The sequence below is a fragment of the Xiphophorus hellerii genome, chromosome 22 (assembly GCF_003331165.1).
Source record: "Xiphophorus hellerii strain 12219 chromosome 22, Xiphophorus_hellerii-4.1, whole genome shotgun sequence".
In the NCBI taxonomy this organism is placed as follows: domain Eukaryota; kingdom Metazoa; phylum Chordata; class Actinopteri; order Cyprinodontiformes; family Poeciliidae; genus Xiphophorus; species Xiphophorus hellerii.
In genome coordinates, this window is record NC_045693.1 from 15,673,457 (window position 1) to 15,700,679 (window position 27,223).

A 27,223-nucleotide genomic window follows, 5' to 3' on the forward strand; every position below is an offset into this window, starting at 1 on the left:
CAGTTTCTGCCCTGTGGCATTGATTCTTGTGATCTCTGAGGTCTCCTGCCCACTGATAACAGCGATGATTCCGAGTTACTAGAGACAAACAGTTGAAACAGAAGCTTTCACTTTCAGATAGCAAAATTTCTCAGTTGGTGCTTTCAGATAGCTTTGTGATGTTTTCCTGTTAAATGTTATGGTTCGTCACTGAGTGAAAGGGGAAGTATTGCCTGTGCATATGTGTGTGTTTGGAGAATAGAGATCCGACTGTTGGACGGGAAGCCACTGGCACATGACTGCCGGCAGTTTAGCACATGTTTAAAGTACAGCCCTGTTTCACATGCCTACGTGAATGGGTGTGTTTGTGTGTGTCCTCAGTGTTGCAGTCAAGAGAGTAACGTTCAGCAATGTGTGAGGACAGATAATAAAGCCTCCGAAAACAAAGCCACTCAAAACTGTTGTAGATAGATTATATAAAGAATTCAAACTTAAAGTGAGTGTACACTATTTATGAGCAGCATTTGTGTTTTGGATTTAGGCTGCCTGTCGGATGTTTCAGGCTTTTAAGGTTGACAGTCTTGATGAGATCAGGGCTTTGTGGCCATCTGCTGCAGGACTTATATTCTTACTGCTGAATATAGTTCTTAATGCCATTGCTTCCATGTTGTAGGTTGCTATGTCTCTGAACTTCATGTGTGTGTTATTGTTTGAATAAGTACCTAATGCAGATCTCTTCAAGATACATGAGAAGAATTGAATTCCACTGGCATAATCACACACTGATATACAGTATATCTCTACCCATAAGCAAGAAAATTTCTCCCTCTATCCCTCTATTTCACACCTTGCATGTCAAGTAATTCTACCTTGTTTTACTGGCATGTGTTCCAGGTTGTGTACATGTATCTGCTCTTACTGTAGAATACGTTTCTGTTTCTCTGGGTCAGTCATTTTGCTGATTTATGGAGTAAAAAGAAAAAAACTAATTTGTCATTTGACCAAAACAGTTCCAGCTAAAGTCCTGGCAAACTCCATACATTTGTGACTGAAATGTTTTTCTCTGACGTCATTCTTAAGCAAAGAATTGGCATGTAGACATCATCTAATGCGGTGACTATCAACGTCTTTATGGTAACACTTTAATAAATACAACATTTTAGGTACCACTCTACTGTCATACTAATACAGAATTACAGTAGCAGTTGGACATTTTCTGTTTGTTTTGTTTTATCACAAAAAGGAAAAGGAGAAAAACATCTTTGTCCAATTTACGCTGTGTGTTTGAACAAAAAATGTCAGAGTTTGAAACTGTAAAAACAAACAGGATGGTCGACTAAAACCAGAATTCCAGAAGGGATTTTCAAGCTGCAACCAGAAAACGGTTCTGTTCAGCTTGATGTCTCAGATCCTACTGCAGACTTCAGAAGTAAACAAAATTTAGCAAAAGTGCCTTTGTTGGCCAGTAGATTGGAGGACCCTACATTTTTAGGTTGTTAATATTTAGCTGTATTTTCCTTAACTAACCAAAATAACTTACCTGATAGGGACAGTAAATTCTACTTTTACATTCTCATTGATCAGAAGAAATTACTTTATTTGGCATCTTAACCTGCCTTAGCAATAACACAACACACAACCTACTTACTGTGAAAAGAAGACTGAGATTTCCAGGAAAGGAAGCAGTTGTAGGTAAATCACTCAGCATTACACTGTCTATATTAAACACAGCAGCATTTTCGTTTTCAGTCATTTCTTTGACCTCTGTCTCCTTTCTTGCAGACTGGCGCTGCCTACATTAAAAACGTTACCAGTTGCGTTTTAAATCATTTGCGTTTTTATTGCATCACTGTCGCCTTTCTTGTGGATTAATACGCAAACGTGACAAACAATTTTGAGTTTTCTCTCTCTCTTTCTGTCTGACTAACCCGGCTCCAGTTCAGGATGTTGAGTTGGCTGAAAAACACATCAATCAGTCAGTCAGTCAAAAACCCAAACAGTCCAGATGGTGCGTTACAAACCAAAAAGACACTCACGCAACAATGCATCCAATATCATTGACAGCCACTTGTCATCACAAAATTATGATATAACGACGTTTTTTTTTCTGACTGGTTAAAACCTGATGTTGGTTACAGGAAGATTTAAAGTCCAGTATTTGCTTATTATATTTTTGGAGGTTCATTTATCATATTTTACCTTAAGAGCAACAAAATTGTCCAAGATTTATTGTTTTCACTTGTAATAAGTCTTGTTTTGTTGCTTTTGAGAGAGTTCACAATATTTTTTTTCAATAACATTAGAACAACAGAACAGAAAAGAAATACATTAGTAAAAACGCAGCCTACATTTAGAATCTTACAAATGGAACAGCAGAAACTTTATTGAAAACTCAGAGTAACTAACCTCTAAACGAGTATGTGCACCGTTCAGTGTCTGTGTCTAAGAGGTGTGTTTGAGTGTGAAAGTCCACGTGTAAGCTGTATACAAGCGTGTACACGTGGACCTACTGAGTCATAAGAGTTGTAGCCGTGACAGTAGCAGATTAGGGCTGATTATATAACTACTACCTTTTTTGTTTGTGGGGACCTTTGTCCATGCTGTCAGAGTAAGACGGGGGTTTGGGAAGGAATGGTGATCCTGAGATTTGCTGATATATTCTATGGATTGCTCTGAATTGTGTATCAGTTTGTATGAGTAATCTACTGATTCAGTGACACACTAATCTGGTTGTGACTTTTAATACAGCACATTCATGCAGTGGTGTTAGTGTGCATGTTACTGTTAAAGGGCCCTCACACAGAGTCACGCTGAACTGCTGATCCAGTTTGATTCAGGCTGCACAGCCGGTTGTTGTTTTGCCCTGACTGACATCACATTAGCCTGTGTTTACACACAGGAAGGTCTGTGTCTGTGGCCTTAAAACTGGTTTTTGTTTGGTTCTGCACTTCTGCAGGGGTGGAGCCTGCTTCGAGAGCTGCCAGCTCCCACAGTCAGCCTCTCCGTCTGTATACTGTTGAACTGATCTCAAACTCCATCTTTCACCAAATCCTACTCAGAAAGCAGGTCGAGCAAGGTTAACTGTGTGCCTTTACAGCTACGTGAGTTCACTTAAGGTGCGTTAGTGTGAGTAAATCTGTCTATTTACTCATCGGCCAGTCCTGCTCATCAAGCTCACACACCCTTCCAGTGAATGTTTCAAGCTTCATAAAGGTGCAGAGGCCAAAGAAGACTTCATGTAGGGGCATGTAGATCCTGTTACTGGTTTTACCATTGTATAGCTTTGCTACCCGGTCATGAAATATTAAATGCAGGCTCAAAATACTTGCAAAACACAATTTAGATCTCAGAGCGAAGAGTGTGGCTTACTAGAAAATTATTTTTTGTGGGAAAATATTTTTCTTTTTTGTAAGTATCTTTTTATCTTCTACTTTGATCCTCACTGGTGGACTTGTCTTTTTATCGGCAAGGACAAGAATAGGATTCGTCCCTAAACACACATTTCCACACTTATAGGAACAGGATACTTCAAGTCCCAGAGTACCAAAGGCTGCTGTTTGCGTATCTGAGTAAAACAGTCCTGACATGTTTGGAGCTGTAGGCTACTTAAGCTGACTCAGTTTGTACAGACTCACAGTCAGCTCTCTCAAAAATTACATTTTCTATTTATTTTATTTTTTGTTCACTTGCTTCTCATATTTAATGAAAAGTGTAAATTACTATTATAATCAAAATGTTTACCCTTGTATATATTTTCATTTTTTTAGTGAATTGATTACATATAAATGAATTTGTTTTAGGACAAATTCTTTCATCCTCCTGGTTATATTTAAAAACATAACTTGGATGCTTCAACCTAGCATGAAAGCTCAATTCAGCTTCTCTTGCAAAGCCACTTATCTGTCACAGTTTCCACCCTCCTACTCTTGTTGCAGTGGTGCATTATAGCTAGAGGAGTGGTCCAGCAGTGACATCAGGTGTATCAGGAAAACACTCTTGTCTGGAGGCTCTTATTGCGAGAACATGCACTGTGCTGCACAGGTTTGTAACAGGTATTTAAAGTTGCGTCTGTAATTGAAGGTTATCCTTGCGCACAGCTGTGTATTTGTATTATCGCAAATATTTTTTACCTGCTTACAGTGCAGACCCCCCTTACATCAACTTGCTCATTGTTCCCAGATGGCAAAAGCTTAATGCAAAGTAAGAGCTGTTTGTCGTGGTTGCTCTGAAACCCTATTACCCCTCTTTTAATAGATAGTAGCAAAGGTCTGGAGTCCTTACAGTTTCTATGGCAACCTCTGTGTCTGCTTGCTGACATTTGACCTGCCATGATTGTCAGATGCATTATTCTCAGAGTCATAATGAGGATTAGTGGAGATAACCCATAGACGTACAGCTGTGGCTTTAAGGCTATAAACTCACTAACCCACATCCTGGTAATGAGGTTAACTTGCTCAGATCCTCCAGCTCTTAGTGGACCAGCTAGCTAAGGTTTTATTACACAAGAGATGACCCAGCTAAAGAATACATATGTTTCTCTTGGAAAGATACCTTTTCAGGAGTCGCATGTCTTTAGGTCTTTCAAATATGTACAGCATCATGCGAAAGGACTCATTTCCCTGTGAACGTTTTCCAGTTATTTTAAAAGGCTATTTTAATAGGTCGTTATGTGGCAGGCTAGTACAAAGTTGTGCATAATCTTAAAATGGAATGAAAGTGATATGTAATTTTAACAATAACAAAAAAAAAAGAAAATGAACTCTGAAAAATGTGGTGTGCATTTGATTTTTCAAAATCATCTTTCAGTGTAATTAAATTACAATTTAGTGGCTTGAGGCTGGATATTGCCTCAAGCCACTATATATATATATATATATACTGCTCAAAAAAATAAAGGGAACACTTTAATATATATACTATATATATATACATTACTATTTTTTTTTCTAATGTTTTCTATAATGACAAGTTGTTTACATTTTTTGACTCCCTAGAGTTACAAAAATGCTTAATTTTAATCTTTTTTGGTTTTCTATAAGTATTCAACAAATAATCTTTGGTGAATGACCTACCTATTTCATTAGTTGCAATGTTAATTAATTTCACTTGTAGCAATCTGTTTATTTAGCTCTAAGTCTTGTTACTTTGTAGAGTATTGTATTTTACACTGAAAAGCAGCAGAAGACTTTTGTCTCAACTCAGAGATGTTATGCTTTCATAAAGTAAATCTTCAGTTTGGATAAAAGAAAATATTTCCAGTTTTGATGTGCTCGTAAACTTTCACACAGCTGCAGTTTGTGTGAACCGTTTTGCCATGTATTGTTGTATGGTTGCTGACGTGCAAGGTCAAAATAAACTGTAATGGGAAGGTGAGCATTAAAGTTGAACAACACAGTATAGAAAAAAAGGATTCTGGTTTCTTCCATTTGCATTTATTTCCTTGAAAATTCAGTTTTAACCTCGGAATAAAGACAAGGCTTCAGGATCAATTTGATGTTTTGGACAAGGACAAAGGTAAAAAAAAAAAAAGCTTCCATAGATATGTTGGAGTGGAGTTAGTTCAAACATCACTTGAATTGTGATTTCCATAGTTTTTTTGTCGTTTACTACAGTGATAAAGTAATCCTTTTCCTTATCTATGGATGCCACCAAGGCCCTCATGTTCACAGTCTAAATAAATATGTTGGTAGAGCAGCCACTTAAGGAAAAGATAAGGAAAATCTAGTTACAAGTGTTGCCCAGTGTGAGCTTCTCCTCTACAAAAACCCTGTCCAAATATGCAAGTAAGACAATGGAAGTGAGCTAACTGCACATATTCACATCCTTTTCTATTCTTTTGATTACATAAATGTGTGGGACAGCAACCAGTCAAGGAAGTAGGGGAAATTTGTGAATTATATGTTAGAGACACTGCCAATATTTTAACATAGACTACTTAAGATGGCAAAATTCATTTAGCATACTTTGCAGCTTGACTACATCTCTTCTTGAGCACAGAAACTTTTTTTTTCTCCGAAAAGTTTTTGCGGCGCTAGTGGCTCACATTTTTTGTGACAGTAGGCAGGCAGGAAAGAGGGCGGAGGACATGCAGCAAAGGTCACCGGGAGTCGAACCCGCGACGTCTGCGTCGAAGACTAAGGTCTCCAAACGTGGGGCGTGCTAACCCCCTGCACCACCACAGCACGCCCCACAGAAACTCTTTTTTTGTAAATTCAAATTAATTCTGTAAACAGCAGACGACGTATAATTCACTATTTGTCCCTTGTGTTATGTCAAAATACCTACAGTGCCTTGAAAATATTTTCATACCCCTTTAACATCATACATATGATGTATGCATCATACATAATCAAAGTAATGAGTTATTTTAAAGTTAAACAACATGCAGAGGACATATCATGTCCCATAAATGATTTGTAGAGGACATTCATAACTTTATTTGTGACAGAAAACTACCACTGCTCAACTCACAGTCCCTTTAGTGAAACATGGTGGCGATGTTTCAATTGTTGACTGTGTATTCCATGACTGTGTTTTCATGATGTATGCAGCACTTTGAACTGCCTTGTTGCTGAAATGTGCTATACAAGTAAACTTGATTGATTGTTCTGTCAAAATAAAATTAAGATAGTTTGATGTATGAAGTTTTACTGCGTTAAATGTGAGAAAGTTTTAGTGCTCTGTTCCTGCTCTGTTCAATGCACCTTCACCTGAGTTTTAAAATAACCATGTTAGTGTTTATCTTACTACCTTATTTCTAAGTTGTGTACAGTATTTGTTCAACTTTGATTACATTATCTTACCACTATGTCACTGTGAGTCTCTGTCGGGTCCTGGATGTTGAGAGCTTTGAAGTCCCTGGATAAGCTTTGAAGTCGTGCCACTTGGTTTCTCTGGGTGAAAAGAAATCCTGACTTTGCCCTCTAAAAAGAAATGCCACTCAAATCCTGCCAAGGGCTCCAAATGGCCTCCATTTGGAAAACCCAGAGAACTTAAAACAATTTCAACCTGCAACCTGAAATACAAATAGATCATTTTGCATCCTTATTGTGCTATTTTTGTGTGATTTCTTTGCAAAAATGCCGTCCTCAAATTTATTAAAAAAATATATAACCTTGATGTTTTTTTCCCATATGTCCACTTTATCTCTGAGCTCAGTCTGTCAGGGACTGCAGTCTCTCTTTCATGTTCTCCATCCACACATGTGGATTTGCATGCATGACCGCACGTGTGTATTCGTCACAGTTCATAAACTCATTCATTCACGGTCAAACAGCAACACGCTTATTCAGCATGTTTCAAAAGCAGTAACTTGGGTAAGCTTTTCCTTCGTGATTGTAGGAGGATCTGAGGGATCCATCTTGTGTTTACGCCATTTTTTCTCTGTTAACCATTTTTAAAGTGCAGTAAATCAATAACAGTAAAACTTCAGAGTTTAGGTTTTAGATCTGTTACTGTGGTTTTCTGGTCTTTCATTATTAATCAGGAGGTACCGACACAACTTCAAAATGCTCAAAGGAGCATTTTAGGCAGAAATTAAAATATAAAGATGAAATGTTGTCAAGTCAGGAGGTTACAGTAATGTCATTTTTTCATTACTCGAGAGAAACACAAAAGAAGAATAGTTTGAGCATGGCTACTTTCAAAACTGTAGCTTTGTTTATTTTTTAATTTTCTAAAAATGCATAGCGTAATGAACAGGAGGAAGCTTGCCAAACATGTTTAATTCTTTGTCAATAAGAGGAAAATGTGGAATAAAATCAAACTTTTGAACTCAGTTTTTATTTTTTAAGTCCTACCCAAAAATATAGCAAATCAACTACATCATTAAAGGCCAACAAAGACTGAGACTTTCCTGTCCATGACCTTTGCTTTCAGTCTGGTAGAATCAGTCTAATTATGAGTCGGGTTCTGGTTCTGCTAGAGATTTCTTCTTGTTTAAGGGGAGTTTTTCCTCTCCACTGGTACACTGCTACATGCATGCTCAATATGAGGGTTTGCTGCAAAGTCAATGACATAATGACACTATCAACATGAGGACTAAATGCTGCAACTCAGCGATGCCATATGATAGGTTTCGATAGACAGAAAATATTTTACTAATTTAAATATTAACTTGAACTTTAGTGGGTTGTTTGATAACTAGCAAAAGTTGGAATGAATGTAATATGACATATTGCGTATGTTCAAAACTACAAGTTAATATATTGTGCAGTTCTTCCCATATTGACTGTATTCACTTTGGAATTATAACAAATTTTAACTTGGCATCCAAAGTATATTTTGACCAAATCATATTCAAGGCTTATTAGTATCTCTTGTTAATTAGTTGTAAGTATTGAGAGCCAGACGTTAAAAATTCCAATTCAAGAAGCCAATAGATTAATTGTCACTGACTTAGTTCATGCAAACAGATGTGTTTTACTCACTTTGACTATATGAAACTTCTTGTCAAGACTTCAACAAACATCAGAAAAGTATTATTTTTTATTGTTTGCTAAGGAATTTCAACAATACCAGACAATACCAAACAATTGGTTGTTTAGACACAATTTCTTTTTAAATTAAATTCATTGGTGTTTTTTAACTCTTTTCCAGTGAAGTAAGATGCTAATGCTAAGCATACCAAAGTGCACCAAGCAAGACCTTAAGCTGTTTTTCCTATCAATTAAATTCATTTAGTAGAGAAAACGTTTCTATTTGTGTGTGGCACAAGGAAGCACAGAGTGATACTCCTAACCCCTACTGTGAACATTAACTCTAACCACAACCATGAGTGTTTGCGTCAATTAGATTTGGCATTTTAGTCTGCACTCATTGAAACACCGATATAAATCCACCAAAATCAAAATTAAGGATGAAGGGGGGGGGGGTTTCACCATAGTGATTCTAGACCTTAACAGAGCCAGTGCTAGAGATGGTTCCCACTGGTTGTATAAAATTACTGGTTTGGTTTTGCACAGGCAGGGAGCCCATAAACTTCTAGTAAACATTTGATCCTTGCTCTGATCTGAGTTTCTGCAGAGCATCTGGATACTGTCAGACTACACATCATTGTTGTTATCCTTAATTCACTTTAAACAGGTCTTACAATGAGCAGATTGGTTGTTAAATGCCTTTTTAAGCATTGTGAATGTTCTTTGTGAATGTTCTTCACATAACTTTACATTACCTCTATTGAGTCTTGGATTGTTGTAACCTGGCAGCATTGCAACGAGAGTTTATAACTATATTTAAAATAATACTTATTAACATCACCGGGCCATAATAAAGCAATTAACAGTTGAAAATAGGGATTAAAACTGCAGCTGTAAGTTAAACTTCTATCTCAGAGTAGCTATGGCGATTTTGAAGGATTAAAGATGGTTGGCTTGTGTTATTCTAGTCCTAATCTGTTATTACATTAGAGTTAAAACTGAGTGTTTATGTATATTTTGTGCATGGATTTTTCTTTTTTATTTGTTTACAAAAAAGGAACTAACTCAAATGTTGTAAGTCCACCTCTAGCCACTGTTATAGAAGAACAAAGAGGTTTGTTGGAGAGCAGAAAGCATTATTGAGACCAAGCTACACAGCAGACAGAACACAAATAAAGTTGTGGAAACGGTTAAAACCAGGATATATGCGTATTTCACCAGTGGAAATTAATAGAATTGGTGTCTGCTGTTGCATCAGCATAGCTTTAGCAACAGTCTGGTGTAAAAACCCTTCATTTACACTTAAAACTTCAGCACTAAAAAGCCTCAACACCAGTAGCAACTCACGACTGTTTTTGGCTTATCACCTCTTGCAGATTAATTGATGATATCTCACCAGTCTTGAGACAAAATTCCTTTTTTTGCTTGGTTGCAAATAACTCAGACTATCCTAAAGATTCAGTCACATTCCATGCAACCTGCACATATGGTTGATCTGTGCACATCTTGAACCACTCCCCTCATCTTTTGGACAGACTGTTGTGGAGAAAGTGACCTGATGTCCTCTTTATGCTGTTGGCTCCTACAGTGTGGGCTTAGGGTGTGGTGTTGAGTGTTGCATATTTCATTAAAGAAATTGTATTGTAGTTATATAATACAGTCTCGTGAGATGGAACTAAGAGCAAGAATGCTTTCTATCCCTAAAATAGCCCCACTCCTGGGCACTGAGCTATTCAGACAGGAAGTCCGTTTGTCTGTTCTGTTTTTTTTATGTGCTGTGGGTGTGTTTGTAGACAAAGAGGAGAGCATGTAAAGGAATTTTCAGAAAATCACAGAGAGGGCTTTAAGTCACAGTCTGAGTCTGCAAATGCAATCATGTGTCCTTTATCACCGGTAACAGGGACTTTGATTTTAAGGTTACAATCTTTTTCACTCAAGATTTACTTGTTATTCTCTGAATGTGTTGGTTTTTGGCCTTTGACTTGCACACATAGGTGTTTAAAAATATGTAGTTGGTTGAGAGGGGGCACATGATGAGCAGCATGATAGCAGAGCCAAGCTTTCCCTTTTTTCTGTAGATGCCTGCACTCATTTTATTTGCAATAAACATACAAAAACACAGAAACATCCCTGTACCGGATTCTAACACTTGCTTTTTCTGCATGTGACTCTGAACTCAGAGGGTTCAAACTTATAGTTTTACACAAACAGGAAGAACAAAAGATTAGCACATAATCAAGTATGAAGTATTTCAATGCAAACGGGAGACACATTTACATTAAAATCTACAGTAATGGCTATAATGACCAAGTTTGGCAACATTCCCGTTTGGCCTCGACCCGCCACTGGGCTGGTTTCCAGTAGGTCAGCTGCTACATGTGTCAGAGACACTTTATGACTTTCTGTGCTTCACTTGCCGTGTTTGTGTACCATAACTTATTGTGATTAATGTCTAGATTCCTTATTCTTAATGCAAGCTTGGCTGTTGATTAAAGGGAAGAAATATGTTGAAGCCTTAAAGAGATCAAGTTGGTTTATTGTTGCATAACAAATTGGACAAACTGTGTCGTGTGTGCTTATTGAGTTAAACATGTTTTACAGTTTAGTGAAAAGAGATACATATTTTAAAACATTTTTAAATAAGTCTAGGATGTACCGATCAGAGATTTATGGGTGATTTTTCATTTCTAGTTTCTAAAAAGTTTTGAACTGCCACCAGCATTCTTTTCTTCAAATTGCATTTTCTGTGTAAGAACAACAGCATAAAACATAATAAAAGGATTGAAAATATTTTTCTAATCATCCTGCCATATACACTCATTTAGCAGAGGTAATGTCATGCGATGGTGTCAGAAAAGCTGTCAGTAAAAACATGCAAAAATGATTTTGAGCATGTTAAGATTATTGTAGTACAAAAGTATGTGTCTTTTGCATTCCTTGTTCATGTGTGTGATTTTGTACTTTTATCATGTTCGAAATAAAACGATGATTGATTTAATTTTACAATTTAAACATGTTTTGCAGTCTTATATTCCTTAATTTAACCAGGTAAACCCCGTTGAGATCCAGATCTCATTTTCAAGAGGGACCTGGGCAAAAAATTTGCAATACATAGCAACCTGGTTACAAGATAAAAACAACTTATATTAGTATACCTTAGTGTTTAGAATAACAAGGCATTCTACATTAACATAACTTAAACATTTAGTTTCTTATCTACTCTCCTAAATGTTCAAAAAGGCAGGCAGAGGTTGAAAAGCTTAAAAGATAAAGGAGATCAACTTTTCTGTATGTTATTCATCCCTCCTGTTATCTCCGTGAAGTCCTGCTCTCCCTCGTTCTCTTGCAGCCTGAAGGAGGTGCAAACATGTTTAAATTTTGTAGGAATACCAAAAATACTTTTGATGTATTAGGTGATTGACTTTATTAAATCATAGTTGCCCTTGGTATCACAGTAGGCAAGCCATAATGAAATATCAATCTGTGGTATTGAAAGTTTTTACACAACCTCATCTTTTGACAACAGTCTTTTTAAAGATGCATCATTTTGAGATATACTGAAGTTTTAAACTGCGCTGTTATGGACTGACGCAATACTGGTTAACTTTTAAAGCTTAGGTGATTGTTTAAACCCTGGAATGATTCACAGATCTGTCCTGAAATGGGTCTGGAAGTCTGAAGGAAAGTATGACTTAATGTACGGATGTTATTGTGTAAAGGTCTGAGAAACACATGTTGACTAATAGTAACTTGGGAGCAGTTGGTAGGTGTGTATTTTAGACAAACTTGGATTGTTATTTGGGTTGTTATTTGGGTTGGTGCAACTTGTTCGCAATGTGAAACCTGTTAGGCTACCTGTCAAAGCAGAGTTCAGTTGTAACTGCTGTAATTATTAACCCCAGGAAAGCAGTAACGTGGAGTATGTGTTTCTGATTGAGACGTTAAGATTTTTAACTAACAGAAAAACAGGTAATAATCTCCTTTATGATTTTGGCTACTTGTTTCTTTGTGTTGTGACTTCAACTTAAACACTGAATCTTGTGTCTTGCGTGTTTCTGTGATGAGATACTAACACATATAGGATGAATGCAGTGCATGCCTTACAGTATTTACCAGAATTTAATACTTCAGGATGGTTTCGATGCGAGTTCAAGATCTTCTGGTGTTGATAGTATTGTAAATTCTGAATCTGATTCAAAAGATTGGAATCAGTCTTCCAATTAAGGAAAGTTGTAAAATTGTTGTTTTGCTGTATATTTCTGTCACTGATATTACAGACAAAAAGTTATTTTGTGTTGAAAAAGTGTCCTCCAGGACATATGTGTGCTTAAAACTGTTTATTCTACAGATGAGCTTGTTTTTATGTTTGGGTCAGTTTGGCATATTTCACCTAGTTGTGCTGTTTGTATGTCATCTCGCTGCCATGGTATTCACTAGCATAAGGTTTTAATAAAATGTTTGCTATGAAACCACACGTGTGTGCAGCCATGCGGTACAGGAGGTTGAGTCTGATAAGTTGAAGTGTAACCGACGAACCAAGACAAAAACAGTCCAACAGGGAATACAGAACGCTCACTTTATCAGAGGCTAATTGTTCAAATCTATGTTGCTAATGTTAGAAAACAGAAATAAATAAACAGTAATAAGTAAAATGTGCAAAAACCATATTTCATCCAAACCGTATCATTTTGGTCGAGTTATTATTAAATGATCCGCTGTGTTTACTGCAAATGTCATATAGCTTTTACTGCTCAGTTAGTACAATCTCTTCCTCCACAGTGGAGCACATGGTTGAGTCTGGCTGCTGGAGTGTTAACGACGAGCGCTGGCTCTGACTGCACTTCAGGCTCCTTTGTCCCGGCGTGACCCCAACTTCTTGGCCTCATCGTCACGTTGAAAAGGAGGATTGGTTCACCCTATTGTAGCTGTGTTTTTTCTTTAACCGCAGCTTCTACTCTGAGAATTCTTTAGGGCGATGACAAAGATAAAGGGGAAATTTTGTTTATGTTTGTAAGATGCATCCTCTGCACATTTTACTTTATGGAATCACTTAAAAGCAGCAAGTGAAAGTAAAACTGGCTTCAAGCCGATAAAACAGACTGCACTTCTTCCTCATTATAGATCCTGCACTAAAAAAATCCAATGAGTGTATAAAACAACGGAGACTGTCTGTAGTGATGCTGACTTTTTCTACAAAGAATAAGTCCACAGAAAAAGATTCATGCTCTGTAGAATAAAATTTTGTCCAGAGAGAAAAAGATTTATTCGACAGAGTATACTTTTGAATAGCATTTGTAAAGTTTTACAGCTAAAAATTTCAGCTGGAGTATCTTTTCACCAATTTTACCCCTGCAACATTTTTATTGATTCTTCTAGATGGTCAATCCAGCCAGGATTTAAATATGTGAAGTTTAAATTTTAACTTGTTAATTTGTTAAAAGAAGATTTAAATTTGTCAAAGAATATTTAAAGTGTATTCCTTTGATTGCTTTCCACTACCTCATGTCTTGAGGACAAACCTAATGTAGCGATGCATTAATTTAGTTGACATTTTTCATATACAGCAAAAGCAAATGTTTGTTTTATATAATCTCAAGCGATGAAGTTACACCTAGTTCTTCATCTAGTTAAAAGTTTACTTAGTTAATAGGCAGAATCTGTGTCTTGGTAGGAAAATATTAGAATCATTCAGCCAGAGATTGAAATTGGAAAAACAGGTACAAAAAAAAAAAAATTCACAATTTATTTTCCAGTATTTTGAGTTTAATAAAGCCAGATGACACTTTTGGAACTTGTGCTATAATGTCATTAATGGGAATAATATTAAAATTGTTTCAATTTATATTAGATTCAAAACTGTGATTGGCAGATCTGACCTTAAAAAAATCAGAAATCAATATTATCCTGAAAAAAAACATATCAGTGTGTGCAAATTTCTTTTTTTTACTTTTTGTACTTTTGTTTATTTATTTATTTTGTAAAGTGCCTTAAGATTGCCTGTATTGTTAATATGAGCTCTCTAACTAAGCAGAAAGCAGGATTTGGGATGTCAGCTCAGTTGAAATGAATCTAAAAGAAACAACTCAAGCATCAAAAAAATCAAGGGTCAATATTTCAGCTGCGAGTGGTTTTGTGTGATCCAGATCCAGCAGCGTCCGCTCCACAGCTTTCCTGCCGTCTCTGTGCGTAGGGCTGGAGTAAAAGCCCACATAGGGGATCCTTTGTTTAGGGAGAGTCTAGGCATGGAAGATAATTTACAAGCTTCTGAGGTCCCCATCCCATTGGCTGATGATGCTCTGTCTGCATCTGCAAAAGGCATCCCATATGTGTGCGTGTCTATATGTGTGTGGAGCGAGGGGAGTCTGACCACGCTGCCATAGCCCCACTTTGTCACAGCTGCTCACGGTCACCTTAGTCATGACTCCCGGGTGTTTGCCCCACGGACGGCAACTGTAGCCAGCGTTTTTGTTGAATCTGGAGGAAGCCGTAGCAAGATGGCCACCGGTACCTTTTAGGAGTATCCAGCCTTAAACCTGTGGGGCTTTCTCTGCTGAGGACAGATGAGGTAAAAGCAGCTAGGGCTTCTCACCCTGAGGCGCTTTGTCTTGCTGCAGATGAGCCGCCTGCAAAGGAGCTGCTCTGTTGTCTGTTTTTGTCACCCAGGGATCAGCTGACAGCAGTGTTCTGCTTGGAAGCTGGTGTTTTTACTCCTGCTTAATCACTCAGGACTTTTTCTGTGCTATCCGGGGGAAGTTTTATTATCTAAGCACAAACCGTTTTTAAATTTTTCCAGTTTTTTTTTTTTTTTTTATGTTTATAGGCTCTTGACATTCTGAAGAGCACCCCTTGCTTCCTCTTTTCTCGCTGGGATTGTTGTGGTCAGCAGTATTTTTGCACGTGCTCTTTTCAGCTACTTAGCGAGATACAATAAATTAAAGCTTACTTTGCCAACTGTTGTAACTTGGCAAGCCATACTTCTTTGACTGGTGTACTAATAATGCTATTACTTTACGGTTTGTCGAGAATGTCTTTTTGTTACTGATGTCAGCCATACTTGCATTATTTCACAGCTGCCTCAGTGCAGACTTCCTAACCCTCTGATGTTTGTCTGAATAAGGCTTTTTGTTGCTGTTTTTGGGGTTGTTATGTAGAGTACTCGACTATGTGACACCCAGCTCAGCCAGACAGGAAACACAGAATGAATGAAGGAAATTCTCACATGTTCAGAGAAACGCACATGAAACACTATGCTGTAAGCCAGGAAGGAAGCATGCTTTTTCATTGTTTCACTCTTAGTGCTGTAAAGTGACAGCTCCAGCAATGTGATCTCTGCACAGCCACAAAGTAAGGAAGACAAGGACAGCTGGATGTGAGTTTTGAATTTAAAATGTTTGCTTTTCCCAGTAAATCAGTTGAATTTGTCTTTAAGCTGTTCTTTTGCAAATGAAAACAAACCCGTGCAAACCTGCTCGAAGACACATGACTCTCTTGAGACACTCTGACTTGTTAGCAATCACAAAGTGGTCACGCTTTCGTTGCTTGTTAAGCCTCTAAATGCATATTTGTGTGCATGAGTCTTGTCCTTAGCTGCTCTTGCCTGCATTAGTCATTCCCTTAAAAGGAGCATATTAACATTTTTACAACTTTTCATATTCAGTTGTGTTTTTGGCTCGCAGCTCATGTAGTTGCATTCATTTCCACCGAGAAATATTTTAAAAAGCAAACACAAGACAGTTGAGAATACAGCTGAAAGTTAATATAGATTTATTTGTAACACCACAATTTGATATCAATGCATAAGACGATCGCCATTGGAAACAGAAATAGTAATCGCAGTCTCTCCAGCTCATATTTAAGTTTATAGTGAAGGTTTATGTGGTGATGTATTCACATCAGGCGAAATGTTGTCTGAAAGCAATAGATTGGAGACCTACGACCTGAGAACCCACATACGGATAAAAAAGTGCTTTATGAAGAGACCAGTCTGCCTGTAAAATACTAGTATCAAATGACTGCTTGTAAACAAAATTGTAATTCGAAATTTTAAAACTCTACCCAGTTCTTGTTACTTTGACATAAAAAGACATGCATGGTCACGTTGCCCCCAACAACTGTCACCAGAATAGCGTACTTTATATTAACAAAACTTGAAAGCATCATTCCAAGGTACCACCTTTCATGCTACTCACACTCTCTCTGTCCATCCATAGGTAGGTTCCCCACAATATGTTGCTTAGTCCTAAAATGTCACTTTAAGGTGATGCTGCACATTTAGTTGAGTTGGCTCAGACTCTAAAGTAAACCTGATTAAGCTGAAGCTAATAATTGTTGCTAAATATGCGAGTGGACTGTTTACGACTATTTAAGATGTATTGTGCTAACTACGAACAGATATACAGTAAAATCTACTGTAAAAGAAAGTATTCCATTGCTCCTGTTGAGGCTTTCCTAATATCACTCCACAACCAATTACAACAAGAGAAATTATCTGAGATTCTAAGTTGGTAATAAATGCAGTACACTCACTCAGAGATAATGTAAATTAATCTCCATGTTCAAAGCAAAGAGGGGAGGTTTAAGCAACACATTGGGGTGCATACTCCCCATAAAAAATGTTCAGAGCTTGCCTGATAGATCAGTTATATGTGGTGATTGAGCATCGCCCTTTCTAATGCTACCCTGGGCAACCACCCATATGGCAAAACATATTAGAAGCCACCACTCCTTGAGCTATAGAGCAGCGTTCTGAACTGTGTTTAGAAATTTTACAAAATATTTCTGGAAATAATTCCATGTCCTTTTCACATCTGTGTGTCATCATTGATATATGGTGCTCACATCCTGCTTCTACAAGAGGAGGCTATAAAAGCTTTTTTGGGATCAAATAATGTATTACTATGGAAAACAATGCAACAGCTGATTATGATTGATTTATGGTTTAATTGACCTGTATTACAATGATATTTGCCATTTATGAAACAGGGGGACCTCTGATGTTAGCCCATTGAAATTACTGTATGACTGGCTCAGCTCTTGGACTAATAAAAAAATCTAATAAGGATGTGTTTGCTTCTCAAACAGAGTAATACTTTAGAGTAAGAGTTACTTCAGACACCCTGAGGCAGCTCAGCACAGAAACACATTTCTAACACATCACAGATCCAACTCTCCCTCCAGAGACCCAGTGGCTAAATGAGAACACATGACTCCTCATTTGCATCCTCCATTTGGCTCTCTGTAATCATAAAGCATATAACATAATGAAAAACAGCAGCTCTGCTTTGATGTCGTTTTAAGATTATAAAAAGTTTAATGCGAGAATTGTTGCATGTGCATGCATTATGACACGTGTGAGTCTGCTGCAGTGCTGGAAGAAAGCCAGTGCTCCTTTGTCATTGAAAACAGCAAGTTGTGACACCCCAGCTCTTCCTCCTTCGTTTCTTGTGTGCCTTTTTCTGCATGTTCCTGGGCGTCCTCAAAGCATCAAACTGTCTTCAAATTTAGGATTGTTCAGTAGGAATTGATGTTATCTGCAAGAGAATTTGGTCAACCAGCAAACGAAAATATCATTACAGAAACATAGGCCTATCATTACAGCAATTTTGCTGTCCAATAAATTGTCCCAGAAATTGTTGTACCGGTAATAAAAATAATGTTTTGAAAGCATTTTCAAGTAATACAGTGATAATGTCATAATAATACAACTACACCCTCTCAAAGATAAATCTGCTTTAATTGTGTAAATAAGCCATAACACTGGCCCTGGAAGATATTTTAAATATCCAAAAAAAAGTAAATAAATAACTAAAATGACCAAGAATAATAACATGAAAATGGAAATAAAAACCACACACAACTAAAATCATAAATGAAATTGATTATGAGGTAGAAAATGGAAATTATTGGAATGGAAATGATCAAACTCATTTTAATTTATCATGGGATTAACTGATTTATTGCTTATTGTGACAGTCTTACTGATATAGATGTAGATACTCCTTCCTGACTTCAAATATTAGTGTTGTGCTTTGTTCTATCTTTATTGTAATCAATACCAATAAAATCTTAAACAATTTTGATTCTTCACTTTTAATATAGAGACACATGTAGTGGAGATAAACACAGTAATGGGAAACATACAGTGATCAGGCATAACATCATAACCACTGACAGGTAAAGTAAATATTCCCAATGATCCTTCATCATGAGGAGATAATTATATGTCCTCGTATGTCCAGATGAGACAACAAGTAAACATTTGCCTTTAGATTTGATGTTAAAAACAATAACAAATGGCCAAACATAAGGAGTTGGGTGAGTTTGGCAGGGGCCAAAATGTGATGGAGCCAATGATTGGGTCAGAGCATCTCTAAATCTGCAGCTCTTGTTGGGTGTTTTCCCAGTCAGCCATGGCCAGTATCTGTCTGAATGTTTTCCAAGGAAGGAATTGTGATGAATTGGCAGCCAAGACTCACTGATGCACTGGGGGCGTGAAAGCTGGCCCGCTCCACCAGACAAGCTGCTACAGCTAAAACTTCAATAAAGGTTAATGCTGTTTCTGAAAGAAAGGTGTCAGAACGTACTGTGCATTTCAATGTGTTGCAGACCAATTAAGGTTACTCACAGCCACAATTTTATTTCTTGGTCTGTTTAAATATGACTTGTGAAACACAGACAACACTGAAACTTCATTTGCACTTAAATGTGTCCATTTTGGAGCAAAGTGAAAAATCTTTTGGTCAGCAACCTTCATAACACTGTAGCCAGCAACAACGGTGTTCAAGCAGTTTCCAGTTTATGGCAGATTGGATACTTAGTGGTTTCTCAGCATCCGAACCAATTTCCTTACGTCTGAGGGGAAAGTTTGGGTCATGTTGTTAAAACTTACACAGACGCTGGTGTTCCAAGAAGAATAAAACTCCCACAAATAGATCCAAGCATGTTTTTAAAAGACCATATCGACTTCTGGAACGGACTTCCAAAGCCCTAAACTCAATTCCAAGAAAGTTTGGGCTCTGTGCCTAAAGATCTCTTCGCCCCAAGACAGCATATGATTTAATAAGTGAACTCCACCAATTGAAATTCATTTTTAAATGTCTAACATTAATATTGCATTCAAGCCCATGGAGAGTGAATGTAAGCTTTTACAGTGAATATTCTTCTGAACTCATGGCAACCCTGACGTGATCACATGTGGGACATCACAAGGCTCAATTCTTTGTTCACCACATGCCTCCATAAAACAAAACACACTGTGTACATCACAACCAGGACATTTCTGAGTTGCTTACAGCAGGCCAGCTTTTTGTTCAGATGATAGTGCTGTTCTTGATATATAGCTAAAAATCTGTTTGACTTCTTTTTGGATTCGCTGCAATACAGTAAAAGCACCCCATAGCTGTAATAGAGCATCAGAGTCAACTTGACCCAGATGGAAAAATGTTGATAAAAGACATAATTATGTGGTCAGCGCATGTGTTTTCTATTTGTTCTGTTAGTTCAAAGGCGTGTGGTTTGCATTGAGAGGCTGTAAGGCTGGTGTGTATATCTCCCTCTCCAAACAGTTCTAAATCAGTGACCGTGGAGTTTAATGAGAGTTTATGCCAGGTAAAAAATGATGAAGAACATAACCTGCGCACCGCTGCTGTCCAGCTAGTTCATTAGCGTGAACATGGGGCTTACAAAATTGTGTACGACACAGGTTATGATATTGCACTGTAACCTCCAGTTATAAATTCTATCTTCAGCTTAGTTTTAGCACATTATTGGTGCTTTTCAAAAAACTTTGTTTTTAGCTGCATATTTAGTCATACTTACCTTGCTGAAGGACGCAAATCTGAGTCTTATAAAGCAGTGGTCCCCAACCACCGGGCCGCGGACCGGTACCGGTACCAATTGGTACCGGGCCGCTCAAGAAATAATGAACTACTTCCGGATCTTTTATTTTGAAAATCCTAAACCGGATTTTACCAGTTATGTCTTGCTCGTCAAAATTGAGCCAACTTGCAGCAGAATGAGTAACAAAACAACATTGGAGTACTGCGCGCGCACCCCGTGCTGTTTCATGCCATGTCACATTTTCAGGGCTGAGTCAAGAGATTGAAAAACAAGAATATGTTTATATTTGTACAAAATTCTCAACAATATTTAATCCACATGTTTATAATAGAAATACAATGTCTGCCTTGTTCCTAAGATAACATCTAGAACAACACAAAACCTCCACAGACACTGTAAGATGGGGAAATTATTGTTTGCATGTAGTAACAGATTACGTTGAGTGTGTGTTTGCCTAGGCTTTTGGGGGCAATCAATGTGCAATGGTACTTTGGACCTTTGGAGTATTGTTACACTTTTTGTCGTCAATAGTCTTGAATGATGTGAAAAGCTGCACTGCACCACTCACATGACTGCATGCACATCGGCTGACATAGTCTGTGTGAATGACTGCATAAATTTGCACATTTTTATGACATGCTCAGGGAAACACCTCTGTGTGAAGCTTCAAACACAACATGTACATGCATGCTGCACACATGAACTCAGCGAACCTCAGATAGCAGCGATGTCATAAAGTGCGGGTGATTCTAAAATGTTTACTTAGCTCTTGGCTACCTCTGGGTCGGTACCTCTCTCCACACTCTGCAGGATACCTGAATCTTCACCTCAGCTGTGGACTAATGCTTTTAAATATCCAGGTTCACAAAAGTGTTCATTCATCTCAAAACCTGAAATTACCCCAGGAAATCTGGGGTAATTTCTATGTCTGTATCAGCTTTGCACATCTAGAAACTGATGTTTTGGCCTATTTTTCTTTGCAAAATAGTTCAAGCTCAAGCAAGAGATTTTGTGGAGTTTCAAGAACATCAGTTTTCAAGTCTACATAAAGATTTTCAGTTGGCTCTAAGTCTGGATATGACTGAGCCAATCTAGCACAGGAATATGATTTGATGGATTGAAATTCAGACTGCATTTTTAATATTCTGACTCATCAGAAGGGTTTTGATGGGAACCTCCACCCCAGTCTTTTGCAGCTAATAACAGATTTTACTACAGGCAAGCTTCTTTTCAGCTTGCCTGTCTCTCCTGAAAAGAAACATCCCCACAACACAGTCCTTCCATCACTGTGCTTAACCATGGCCTTTTACAATTAACTTTATATGCACATCATTTGCCTCTGCATTTTAGCATTTTTGATGCTCGTCCTATACTGGAAGGCGGTCTGTTGCTCTGTGTGTCATGACTATTTAGTTCAAGCTAAATCACTGTATTCTGCCAGAGATTGTTGAGTCAGCTTTCTCCTTCATGTTTCTCCTCTGCTTCTCAGGTGGCTCCTGAAATTGGCTCAGTAAATGGCAAAGGCAAGGAACAGATGGATAATACCTATATGGCAGCGGAGGAGGACGAGGAGGAAGATGGCCACATATCTCGCACTCAATTTCCCGTCATTGTCCAGTCCTTCACCAACCATGGTGGACAGCCAGCACTTATTAAAAGAGAGTCAGAGATGGATTTGACCAATTCTGCACTTCACCGCCACATATGCTCTTCTGTGACTCATCAGAATGGTTCTGATGGGAGTTTTACAAAGCCTAATGGTGCTAATATGACCAACGGGTCTCAGTCTGATCTGAAATCAGCATGTAAAAAGACTTCAATGGCATCGGAGCTTCAAAGGACTATTATTGCCGCAATCCCAAAAGACAGCTCAGAGAACGGGCCAAAGGCGTCTTCAGATGATGTGTCACTTCCACTAAAGAAGATCAAACTGGAAGAGCCGTGGCTGTGGATCACTGAGCAGACTACCACACAGCTGACTAGACAAGACGACGATACGTGCGAAGATCCTCTGTCGATGTTGGCAGCAGTTGTCTGCCTGTCCGTCACAGAGAGGAAGGGATTAGAGGAGAAACTTCTCGGTACACGTTCTTCCATTCTGTGCTCCATTAAGACAGAACCGCCAGATTTGCACTTTGTCAAAACAGAAAAAGATGAGTTGAAGAAAAGCACTCCTGCTAATTTGCAAAGGACTCCCCAACCCATCAAAAGTGAACCTCCTCAAAGTATCCTGTTACCCAGTGTGCAGTCCTTGGTGGAGAGGAGAAACCTTAGTTTTGATCAGGCTATTGCTATCGAGGCCTTGACTCAACTGGCGGTAATACCACAAAGCCCCTCAGGTCCCATTAAAGCTGAAAGTAACGGTGAACACCCCATTTCCTCCAGTTCCCCAGGTTTCAACACAAATCCTGCACTGCAAGCAGCTAAACGTGCATCAGCCATCCACTACAACAAAGTCTCGGTCATCAGCTCACCACTACACCAGACTTCAGTGATACGCCCTCCTGTGGCCAGGCAGGGGAATGTCATTCAGTGCTCCAGAAGGCTGAGCTCTGACACAAAGCCTTCTGTTGCAGAAATGCGCTCAAACTGCAGGGGGACAGGGCAGGGTCAGGCTCCTTATGTCATCCATTCACAGTGTAGCTATAAGGACTCCAGCAGGGGTCATGAGCGGTTAGTGGAGGACAGGGAAAGGTGCGTGATTAAAATGAGGAGGAACAGGGATGAGGAAGAAGTGGCAGCTCAGCTGGCAGATCTGGCCTTCATCATCCAGGCGCGGCACAATCAGCAATCCGACAACGACCCCCCTAAGGGAACACCTGTTTCAGCTATAAAGTACAACTACAAATCTCAGCAAAGCCCCAGTCAGAAAAAGCCTCCCTTAAAAAAGATCAAAACTACGCCGTCCAAGCCCAGGAAGAGGAAAAGCGATGGATTACAGGAGGGAGCGAGTCGTAGGACCGCGCAGGGTGGGGAGACGCCTCACAGGAGCCGAGGCCAGAATGGTCTCCCACATGGGAAATCAAGTCGTCAACCCAAGAACAATTTCTTTTTGCCTTTGGCTCAAATTGATCTGAAGAAATACTTGGCTGAGGCTCAAGAAGGAAGGAGGCAACTGATCCATCAAAGTAACATTCACAGTGCAAGTCTGTCTCAGAATCCCAACAATCTGTTAACCACAAACCACACTGGTGCTAGAGAAAACCACCAGTGGTCACTTCCTAATGGTCTGCCTCTCCAACACAATCAATGCAATGGTTTCATTGCAGGACCAACAGAGAGCCACGTGTTATCTCAGGTAGCGCAGCCTGTTGGCGAGCTGCAGCACGGCACTCATCCTAACACTAGCCCTGCAAAACCAGCTTTCATTAGCAACGTCAATGGGTTCCATGTTCTGAGTAACGGCTTCTCAGGGCCTCCTGATTCCCCTCCTCCAAGCCAACAGAACTACTATAAGCTAGAGACGTCCGGGTCTGTCACTGTCCTGTCCACAGCGACTGACGGGGCTCACACTGCAGAGTCCACTCCAACCAGGAACGGTGTCAACAGCTTTCTGGAGTCTCCGATGAGTTTCCTGGATACCCCTATCAAGAACCTGCTCAGTACACCTTCCAAAAAACTGGCAGATCTTCCTTCCTGTCAGTGTGTGGGTGAGTTAGCTCTGCTTTATATCATTCACAACATAATGACACTCATAAAGGAAGACTAAAGTTGTGGAAAAAGAAGTACAACAAATTCATGTTGACCTTAATGTTTGTATATCACATAAGAGAGGTTTAAGAATATAAGAGGACATAAATGCTCAAGATAGTGACAATATCTGTATCAATTGCAGTTACCTACAATTTCCTGACTCATCTCTTTCTTTTTCAGTTTTTCTAATTTGCTCACTATTCTCTGTGAGGTTAAGCATTTCAGCCACTAAAAATTTACATTTGACATGGAAAACAAAGGCATTTAAAGACCTATTAACAGGCCAGATATATTTGACAAGCAGAGTGTGAGGGCAAGGCACTTGATATATGATGTCCGACTAAATATTTTTTCAGTATTGCAGTTTTATAAACAATATTACTGTAGTTCAAGGGGTATGAATAATTTTGCAATTTACACTTCATCCATATTAATACTGTGTTTCTCTGCCATGTTTGGATCCACATGAACACTTTTGAATGCTTTGCAGACCTTAATTCGTGTCTTTAGCCATACGGTGTCTGTTTTTTCACAGACCAAGTTATTGAAAAGGAGGAAGGCCCTTACTACACTCACCTTGGGGCAGGACCAAACGTTGCTGCCGTAAGGGAAATGATGGAAAACAGGTACATTGATTTGCTTTAATAAAACACACTTTGAGAACCTCCTGGTCACAAGAAGTAAACAGCAATGTTTCAACTACTCTGAGTAAGAAGGAAGTTTGGTTAAGGTATTTTAACACTTGCCCTAAGTGTCACACTACAACACATGTCCCCAAAACACAGAAACACACAGCGTGCTGAAACAGGAAACTGTAAAGCAGAGACCATTTCAGTTTAGATGACAGCTTGTTTCGAAGGTCCTTGGCTCCATCACTGTCCAAGTTGCAGCACGTTCTTACTGGAACAACAATAAATAGTTACTAGGTTGAGAGAATTTATAGTAGCCGATAGAGTCAGGATACACAGAGTTTGTGTAAAGTAATGTAACAAGTGTCAGTTTAATGAAGTGTGGCTAATGTGGTCTGACCCCCAGACGAGAGCTACTGTGGCTACAAATAGAAACTATGTGTAGCCAGGTGCTAGGAATGAAAAGGTTACTGGTTTTAACCGTAATTACATTTCTGAGTTAGTTATACTGTTTTAAAATGAAATTACCATTAAAACCAAATCAATTATCTTTAGTAGACTCAGATGATCTTCAGGGATATAATTACCTCTGAAGAGCACTGAGTGTAAAATGTTGCTGGTTTTTGAATTTCTTAACTGCACAAAGAGGAATTTCTGTCTTGTTTTATGATGTCTTAGATTCCTTACTTCAAAAAGGAAATAACATGACTACTTCTCTGCAAGTAGTTGCCTATTTGCTTATGCTGAGTGAGGTTACTGTTAGCACTAAAATTACAAGAGTGGATTGTGGGTTCAGTCTGCCGACTAATTTTCTAACTAATAAAGGACAGATTTTAAATCTGTTAATATTGGGATATTATATTGCCAATATAATATCCCAATATTATATTGATAATATTGCTAATGATCTACTACTAATGATCATATGATCACTAATGATCATAATAATGGATATGATGATTACATTTAAGCTATTGACTTCAGTCAAAGCATATTGAATATTATTCCATATCCTCTTTTCAAAAGGATAAACATTGAACCTTCTTAAAAATACAGTGTTTTTTGCAATTATAAAGTTGTAATTGTTTTCTTTGATTTGCCACACCACACCAGTAATGCAGCAGCATTTTTATTTTGAAAACATGACCAATTAATATTCATTCAAAAATAAAAATAGGCACATGTCACTGCCTTTCTTGGCCTCTAAATTGCTTAAAATCTTAGTTGCAAGTTGTTTACTAGGTGTTGAGACAGAAATATGTGGTTCATAAACTGTTTTCAATGCTATAAAAAAAAGTTTGAAACATATATTCTTTAAACTGTTACAAACTCCTACAAATAAGTGGCCAGCAAAAATCTGTAAGTAGCGTTGAATAATTTAAATATGATTTCAAATGTTATTGATTAACAGAAATAGAAACAGATCTGATCTAAGTTGTTCCAGATAGCAAGAAAACTGAAATGTTCATTTACTACACTTACAAATTGGAAGTCAACTTTAGCATCGTGGAGCCTCTGGATAGAAAGACTTTAGATACATCTTATTTTGTCAGAAATATCTACAATTGGATAAAAAAGGAAAAGCTCTAGAAATTATGTTTATGAAAACATTTTTTTTTTAAATAGAATTAGTGACATATATTCAAGATATGGAATATAGGATTATATTGTGTTATTGCGTTACATGCAGAGGATGACATGTTTGTTTTTCTGCTCACAGGTATGGTGCCAAAGGAAATGCAGTGAGGGTGGAAGTTGTTGTTTACACTGGGAAAGAGGGCAAGAGCTCCCAGGGGTGTCCCATAGCTAAATGGGTGTGTGATTGCTGTAACGCTTATAATCCCATCATTTTCTCATCTTGATTACATGTTGAAGCTAGTTGTGTGTTTAAGGAAAAGAGCTTCTTCCTTTTGAAACATGATTTTGTGTGTGTGTGCGGTCTCTGCTCACCATCTGACTTGTTACATCCTGATCCACCCACCAGGTGATCCGACGTGGGAGCGAAGAGGAGAAGTTGCTGTGTTTGGTCCGACAAAGACCGGGCCACTACTGCGACACGGCTGTGTTGGTGATCCTCATCCTGGCGTGGGAGGGTATCCCTCGAGCTGTGGCGGACCACCTTTACCAAGACCTCACAGAGACCCTCTTTAAATACGGCTCCCCCACCAGTCGCCGTTGCGCCCTCAACGAGGAGTGTGTTGCTTTTTTTATCCGCTGTTTTCCAGTTCAGCTACTTCATCCCGACCGTTTCTGTCCCGTCACTGATCAATCCTTTCTGTCCCTGCAGTCGCACGTGTGCATGCCAGGGTTTGGACCCGGACACCTGCGGAGCCTCGTTCTCCTTTGGCTGTTCCTGGAGCATGTACTTCAATGGCTGCAAGTTTGCCCGCAGCAAAGTGCCCCGCAAGTTTCGTCTGCTTGGAGACCTCCGGGAGGAGGTTAGAGGATGTTTTCATCAGTTTTTCAGTCCATTATAACTCCTAAAATTCTGCTAGAAACCATTAATCCCCTGTTTGAAGTCATAATGTGTTGTCTGTGTCATGGGTCTATGTTTGATTTGTTTTACAATATAATAAATTACACTTCACTGTTTAATTTGCTATAAATGTACACCTTTAAAACTAAATGTCTTCCAGCATTTTGCCCCCTAGTGACCAATATTGAGTA

At 38.5% G+C, this 27,223-nt stretch overlaps 1 protein-coding gene across 2 annotated transcripts in view; it reads left to right on the plus strand.

Moving 5' to 3' along the window:
- tet1 (tet methylcytosine dioxygenase 1) overlaps nucleotides 1–27,223 on the plus strand; it is a 36,620-nt gene that overhangs the window by 2,984 nt on the left and 6,413 nt on the right. For both annotated transcript variants that reach the window (XM_032552348.1, XM_032552347.1), the window contains exons 3-7: nucleotides 21,724–23,884; nucleotides 24,463–24,553; nucleotides 26,277–26,370; nucleotides 26,541–26,749; nucleotides 26,844–26,994. In XM_032552348.1, the coding sequence (XP_032408239.1) occupies nucleotides 21,724–23,884; nucleotides 24,463–24,553; nucleotides 26,277–26,370; nucleotides 26,541–26,749; nucleotides 26,844–26,994 (2,706 nt within the window). The remainder of the gene's footprint in view (nucleotides 1–21,723; nucleotides 23,885–24,462; nucleotides 24,554–26,276; nucleotides 26,371–26,540; nucleotides 26,750–26,843; nucleotides 26,995–27,223) is intronic.